Source organism: Hyalella azteca, unplaced genomic scaffold, assembly GCF_000764305.2.
Source record: "Hyalella azteca isolate HAZT.00-mixed unplaced genomic scaffold, Hazt_2.0.2 contig1556, whole genome shotgun sequence".
Classification (NCBI taxonomy): Eukaryota; Metazoa; Arthropoda; class Malacostraca; order Amphipoda; family Hyalellidae; genus Hyalella; species Hyalella azteca.
The window spans coordinates 231,636-240,034 of record NW_025931865.1 but is presented as its reverse complement, the minus strand read 5'-3'; the positions used below and the strand labels follow the sequence as shown (position 1 = coordinate 240,034).

The window sequence follows — 8,399 nt, the reverse complement described above, 5'->3', positions numbered from 1 at the left end:
TTTAATTTATAAAGTGAGCTCTAAAGAACTGTGTATTTAATACCGTAAAAAATGTGATCTGTGCGCTACCAAGTCACGATATAAGGTCTTGGTCAAGTTAATTTACGATAACCACAGTTGCTCCTCGTCTATGCTGGTCCCTTATCTTGTCCTTTCTCGCATCCTTTTTCTTATCCGTTCTCTAATCCTTGCTATAATATTGTAGCGTTTAATTACGATGATCAAGTGCTGATCAAGTCACATTGTTTCCGTTAAATATAATTTTATTTATGCAAATAGGGACTATTTATAATACACATAGTTGCGTTTATAGAGTTGAATCACAACCGAAAATAATTAGTATATTACAGTTAAAATGCGTTTTGTTAGTGAGCAACAATATTAACAATGCATTGGCGCTGGAGGAAACGAATAGGGTTGAAAAAAACACCTTTATTAATATGAACTGCCGGACCCAACTAATATGTGATCATCCAGCGCTCCGGTCCGTGAATTAATTTAATCCTGGAAAAGCGTGAAGGTCGTGTAGGTAATACATTCAGCCAATAACCGTTTGGTGTAGGGCCACAAGTTCTCACGTAAATATCAGGGAATGAGCAAACAAGTTTCATTATGTGAGCCAAGGACAAAATTAAAGAGCGCCATTCTTGCGATCATGCCCTTGATAAAACCGGCTTGTGATGACATTCTGAAGAGGAAGAGGTCTGTGTTGTCGGGGTCTTTGCGAGATATTGGGTGATTATCATGAATATGAATCGTACGATCATCCTTATACACATGTCGTGATCGGAAAATGGTTGCAGGTGATTTGACCCTGAAGGGATCGAATGGTCGGATATGTTTGAGATTGCGGAGGGATCGAGTTGTGGGAGGTGATTGAGATCGTGGAGGGATCGAGTGATCGGAGGTGATTGAGATCGTATCGTGGAAAAGTCGAGTGGTCGGAGATGATTGAGATCATGAAGGGGTCGAATAGTGAGAAACGGTAATTCGCCAGTGCATATATTGTTCATTGAGCAACAAAACTATCTCTACCTGAGTTTAAGAACCAAATTTATATAGCCCCGCTACTCAAGCACTAACTTCCAACAGCACGAACTTTAGAATGCATGGAAAGCTTATGCAATGTTGCTACAAATTCTTTTCATGTAGTAATTGATACTTGGTAAGAATATGAGAATTGTTAGTCATCAACAGTTCGAGTTTAAATATAACTTTCGAAATTGGTCTGTAAATGGTTGTACGTATACTTTCAAAAAACTATATTTCAATTTTATTGCCACATTGTTCTCTCCATGTTCACGACACAATGTTCACATATTTCAGTGGTTTCTAGAATTGACCAATATATTTTAAATATTACTAACTGTTCATTTATTTGCGGAAAGTTTTGTTAAGTTTACATTTATTATTCTTGGAATACTTAGCATACGAAGTAATTCATAACGTCAGCGGCCTTATAAGCCAAGACGCCGCGAGCCATACAACGCCACGTAAAATAGGAGTCGTAGTGAAACTGGCCGGCTATCGGCCTTCCGTTGGCCACCCATAAGCCGGCCATGATTTGGTACAGTGCAAATAGTGGCCGTAAGCCGTTAACAGGGAAGAGGGCGGTAGTTCGTAGCTTGTATCGGACACCAATAATTGCTTTTTATGAAGAATCTGCAATTTTGGAGTCGGCTTTTGAAAGCTCGGCGGATTTACTGATGATTACAGAAATGAATAGGATTATCAGGCTTAGTTAAATGGCTTCACCTGAACATAATTGCTGAGTTGTGGCTTAAATTGTAAGCAAAGCCAAGCAAACGCTTTGGGATGTAGTTAATAAATATGAACTTGGTTGGGTGTATTGTAATATGCACTATCCCAAGAGTTAATGAAAGACAGGATCAATGTACGCTTCGCAATGTTTTCAATAACAAGTCATGAAAATGTACTTAAAAAATTACCTTATCAATTCAAGTAGATAACAAAACACCATAAGCATAATATAAGTATTTCAACGTAGTGATTTTTAAAATTCTTTACCCTGGTCAGTTTAGGCTGTGCGTTGCAATGTATGAGTGCAGGATGTTATCTCAGCTACCAAAAGTCTGCTATAGGCGACACGTCTGTACTCACAATCACTCGATTGTACTTTTTTTATACCGAGTGATTGTAATCACAATCACTCGGCTACCAAACGTCTGTACTCACATCTCACCAGTGATGCAAGTACTGGCGAGCGATAACTCCAACTGCCTCCCACCTGTCCTCAAGCAGCTACTACCCAGTCTTGCCACTAATCAGTTCCTCGGTAGGACTACCCAGCTTTGACACTCACCTGCCTCCCGATGGCACCACCCAGCCCTGCCACTCACCAGGCCCTTGGTGGTGCCACTCAGTCATGCCACTCACCAGGCTCTTGGTGGTGCCAATCAGCTCTGCCACTCACCAGTCCCCCGGTGGCACTGCTAGTGCGGCAGTGCAGGATGGCAGTGGATGCCACCTGTGCTGTCACGACGCTGTTGTTTTTGCTCACAAATCTGTTGTCCTGACTGGCGCTGGCGCGCAGCTCGCGCACCCCGGCGATCGGACGCCTCCAAGTGCCGTCATTTTCATCCATGTTCACCTCAACGTCGTTAATATTGACGTTCGACGTCATGTTTACAAGAGACGTAAAGCCTCCGGTTTGGTTTTGAAGGGAGAGAAGGGTTGTGTAGGAGCCCCTGGGCACCGTATTGGGGCCCAGCCTGTTGTTGACAGGCCATTTGACGAGGGCCTCAGCCGCGGTGTTGCCGGGGCCTTTGGAGATTTGGCCCGAGCCTGTGAATGTCGTCCACAGTCGTCCTTCTGCAGCAATAACAAGGAAAAATAAACCAATTGCAGCGACACTCTAGACGACAAAGAGAAAAAACGTTTTCACATTATACGTGAGAAATATTTCGTTAGTGTGCATGCATGTAATGGATTAGTCGCTGGTATCAAATAATAAACAAGCAAGGAACATGCGAATTTCCACTCCTAAAATTGTGTTTTCTCCACAATTTTGGTCTAATTTAAATTGAGGATATTTAAAAAGAAATCACGGAAATGACAAGCTTGCCTATTAGCAATGAGAAAAGAGTACCACGAAACGATGAATTTCTTCTTAGCAAACGAGACTTTCAACGTCATTCATGTAATTAGCTATTTTATGATTGCGTTAATCAATCAACTAAATATTTTTAACAAATCTTTCATGTGAGTCATTCTAGCTAATACATGGAAAAAAAACCTGCAATTTATATCCGCTTAATGCTTCACTAGCATGTATCATACCCGCCCTATATAGACATGAAGCTTAATCTCTTCAAATTTATATCATGTCCTTAAAAGACTATGATTGCCCATGTGTTGCGGAGATCAGGTAGAGAGTGTGATGGCTTATTTTAACGGCATCCAGCATCATTAACTGTGAAGGAATAGAGCTATTTTTTCATGAGTCTTAATGAAAGACAAGCAAAGGAACATCAGAGAGTGGCGTGAGCTTTGGTTCTGGAATATTGACTAATACGTATTCCAATTAGGAATATTTCTCGTTTGATCTTGCTATAATTTATTTGGGCCAGGAGAGATTGATGGTCGGAGACATTGGCTTTCTCATTACGTACTTGAGTTACGAATGATTAATGTGAAAAGGGAGAAATTCTGCTGAAAATTGCGCGTCTGGCTATGATGTTCCGGTGAATATTTCTGCTGGAGAAACACAAACTGAAGCCTTGACCAACTTATAAAATATAGTTGACTTTCACATACTGGAGATTCAAGTATTTTATTAAGGCTATTACACGTTTTGGGGTAATAAAACAGTTTACATAATACCTATGATTAACAGGCCCAATTCACAAAATTTGAATATAGGAATTGTGAAAAATTTAAAGTCTATAGGTCCAATACTAAGATTTCCTTATTTGAATTTGTACGTAGCTAATGGTACTTGAATCACACACAGTATTAAGTACCAAATTGAGCGAATTTCACAGCCAATATTCTACTTGCACGCATCCTATACCAAGGCTTTGCTCGCTCGATTGCTAATTGCCCATAACTCGAACGGCCCACGCATCCCACACGCAAGGTCCCACTTGCCAACGCACGATTTCATTGAGTGTCGTGGGTATAGTGGCAGGTTCTGTTCCCAGGCGAAGCTAATAGTCATATTGAAATACTTTCTTGCACATCAATCATTAATACAGACTTTCTGCATAAAATGGGGCACGTAGCACATGTTCACGTAGTAAACAGGTAATTAACAGTCTTAGTTCAAGGAGCTACGTTCCATACGATACATGACGATCGATGTCTTCCTCTTCAAGTCCACGTTCTTACTGATACCTATTTATATCCCTATATAATCTCTGATCACAGTTCCAGCACTCTCTAAAACATTCTGATACTAATCCTAAATTGACAGCACATTTAATAAATATAAGCCTAATACCTAAATTTAAATAACATTCAATTTAAGACCTCTACAATAGCGCCAAGGTCCCATCGTTCTCACACTCCAAGGTTCCCACTCCATTCCCATGACGATTTTCAATCGTCTCTTCGTCAAGTATTTCCCTCGTGCACGTCCCGATGGACGCGGCTTTCGCACGACAAGGTTCTATATTCTGGTAATATTTAAGGCTTCAGTTCGCCGAGCTTCTCGCTTGCCAGGGATCTGCTCGTCGCCTGAAGATGCCGTCAGAACCTGTCGAGAGTTCGTCAACAGTTCTCAGGTGGCGAGGTTCTCATCGAAAATCTCTGAGTTCGATGGCAGGCTCGTCTCTTCGATAATTGCATTGGACCTCATTTGTCTCGACGTTGATTTAGGTCACTTGAGTTGATCTTTAACTTGAACCCTTATTTTACCTCGAATTTGAACTCCAAATAAATTCATTCCAAAAGTTCAAATCGAATATTTAAATTAGAACATTCACTTAAGTTTGAACTTAAATTTCACCCACGCAGAAAATGAAACTTGTTTATTCAATTATGCCTGGATTTCGCTTTAGTTTAGCAATGATTAAATTATTTATAGGCCTCCCACTGTGAACAATGCTGAGCTCACATGTTTTAACAATTAATAAATTTAAAAATGCTCCAATGTCTCGTTAACATAAACCGGTAAACCTGTTGCTGTTGGTATTTGTCGAAAAAGGAACGTAGCTTTCACCGCTGTTTCCCTTCATAAGCATTCACAACAAGCAAAGTAAATTATGCTTGCTTTACAACGCAGAAGCGCTTCCTAATTGGACGGAAATCCTTCACATTATCTTTAGCACGAACTCTGCGGGAACAAACACGTATGTTCACTTCTTCGTCATATTCGTGCTAATATGTTATCATTAGCACCCATCAAATTCAGCTCGTCTTGATAACGTGGAATTTAAGAGATGACAGTGATTCTTCCCTCCTGCCCTTTTGGAGTTCAAAGAATTGAACGACGGCAAACGAAAATCTTTGATTGGATCTCGTCATTTTTGTTCAAACTTTGATTTACAAGCTCAAGACTTAGTACGTCAAGAGACTTTAGCCTTAATAGACGTTGGGTCTACAGACTTATGATTGCAGACTCTCGACGTAGGTTAAAATTATGTCTGGAGACACCGGGAATAGACTAGAAAGTTTGGGTGGCCTGCAGACAGTGGTTTTAATATTGAAAACCTCGATCATTGAGTGAGAAAAAATTGTATATATATGCATTCTACATGATATTTTTTGCCAGTTTGCAATAAGCATTAGCCATTCTTAAAAATTCAGCCATTGTTCCAAATTCAGCCATTTTTCCATCATTCACCAGCCATTGTTCCATCATAGTAATTGTTCGCAACTTTTTATGTCGTCATATTTTTCAAAAATATCATTGCCCACACTTTCATATATGGGCTAAGCTCCCACAGTATTGTTCCATGTTTCTGTAAAATCCAAAAGTCGTTCTTTCATCGCTTCGTTTTCTTTAAAGCTTAAATTCAATCGTTGGAGTAGTGCTTTTAAAGAAAAAAATTTGACTTTCGGGGAGTGGCAAGCCTAAAGTGGCGCTGGGTGGCACCACTCACACTCCAGCACACGAGCAGTGGCAAGTCAACGCTGGGTGGCTGGAGTCTCATCACTCATCAGAAGATTCAAATAATGTCCAATGAACTACGTTGAATTATTAGACTTTGAAATTATTTTGTATAAAGATTTAAACTATCCACATTATTTGGCTGCAATAAATACTGAATTAATTTTTTTATTTATCGTTACTCACTTGATACATACATACGCATAGAAATATCATCACATTTTCATCACAGATTCTTCAGCCGATGTCAAAAACAGGTTTTTGCGGTGTTTTCTTAAAAAAATTGCGGTTGCAATATTTTTCTAAACTCACCCCCAAAGAAAAATCACTTAGATCAGCGAAGGCTATTTGGCATTAAATTACTCTATAAAAAAATATTACTATGTCTCCATTAAATTTTAGGGCATTAAATATGATTAAATCGAAGACCTCAAAAGAAGCGTGAATTTTTACCACGTTCCCCAAGCGCCGATGACTTCCGAAGAATGCCAACCAATATGAACGAGGCAGCGGCATGGAATTTCAATGAAATATTACCCTAAGCCGGCAATGAGTTTTACGACCGATGTGACCGGAAGCCAACAATTCCCCATCGAACTCAGGGTAAAAAAAAATATATATTGCTTGGTTTTTGACGGTGCGTGTATAGCGATGAGCTGGCCAGGGCTTCTAATACAGTAAATGAAGCGCCATCAAGCATGGATGGCCTGAGACAAGGCATAATTTAGGGTAATAAAGGTAACTAATTTAGGGTAATAACGGTAATCAGTTTAGGGTAATTGACACGCAGCCAACGTCGAGTAAGGCATGATTTTTGAAGGATGGTAGTCTGAATTTCTTGCTCAACTGCCTACAATTCAAGCTAACAAGCTCCAAATTCCGCGTGCTATAAAGTACAAAATAAGGAGTAAAGTAGCGCTTGGAGAGCACTTATCGCATGAGCGATGAAAGCAACAATGGGTGCTAGTGCAGACTGTTGATACCATAAATAAATTCACATGTCTATTTGCCAGCGGGTCATTCAGACGAAGCCTGCAACGCTGCACTGTTGTTAACTAATCGTCTAATGCTTCAATAGTTCTTTGTATTTCCTTCGAGGTTGAATGTTATTGACTTTTGTAACAATTTTTTTTGTAACAGTATTTTTTGAAAAATGCATGATTTCCTGAGAACTAGAAGTTACACTGATGAAAATGATGAAATTACTAAGAATAGATCGAAATAATTTATTAATTTCATGAATAACTGGCCACAATTTATTAATATTTTATTTATCATTTATGTGAGAATAAAAAAATAAAGGATGCACTTGCCTCTGTCCTTATGAAAATACTTCGATAAAGAATTTGGATCACGACGCGCGCACGCCGCCCACACATAAAACGAGGTAATTTGCTGGACAAGAATCACCCGATTGATGAGCAAAGTTTAGACAGATGGCCAGGTGATGTGTTTATGCTCATAACTTTAAAACTTTAATAAATGGTGACTTGGTGAATTGCAGGCTGGCGCTCGGCGAGATTATCCTCCTACAAAGTTTGAAGAGCCTCTCGCTGCTCACTAAGCTTCGTAATTAAGCTTCGGACGCTGTAAATCCTTTACTGCAGGCCTGAGAATATATTGCACATGATGATTTTCTATGTTTATTGCTATACCCTACGGCATTTCAAACAGGTGATGAATTTCACAAGCACTTTATTATCAATGAAGTGCATGTATAAATAGAACGTCAAATCATTTACTCCATATAATAGGCTCAATTTTTCAAACTTCAAATGCGAGATAATTCGAGGCCCGTGATTTGAAAATATACTTGATAGAGTTTAGTATTCCCCAGTATTGTTTAAAATATCTGTAAACTTGTCCTAAAACTTTTCCGTCTGCAATGGTGCAGCGGTCTTAGGTCGTTCATCTTTTTGGCCATTCATTTATGTCCTCGACGCGCCGTGACTATTCTTCACCAGCGTCTTCCCTCTAATTTCAACATCCTGTATTTTTTTAAATTTTCTGAATATATTTCAATCTTTGAATGAATAACACAATATATCAGGATCGAAGGGGGTTGTTGTCAGACATCTGTTTCGTTCTGTACCTCCGATTCAGACTGACCCAGCATTGGTAATTTATTCACAAATTGAGATGTTCACTGAGTATTGCAACATTGCCGAGATACACTGCCATAGCATTTCAAACTTCCCAAAACCAAAATTTTATGGCCTCAAAAATGTAATAAAAAAGTAAAAATTAATGTTTCAGCAACTATATTTACGTGCGTGCCTTCGGAATTAGCGGCAGTAATCTCAAACGACAACAATTATAATAAATA

At 39.3% G+C, this 8,399-nt stretch overlaps 1 protein-coding gene across 1 annotated transcript in view; it reads right to left on the bottom strand.

Moving 5' to 3' along the window:
- Positions 1–2,432: 2,432 nt before the first annotated feature.
- Positions 2,433–8,399, bottom strand: part of LOC108677954 — a gene marked incomplete at its 3' end in the record, with an annotated part of 43,570 nt that continues 37,603 nt past the window's right edge. The window contains 1 exon segment of the mRNA XM_018166272.1: positions 2,433–2,832. Within this exon segment, the coding sequence (XP_018021761.1) occupies positions 2,433–2,832 (400 nt within the window).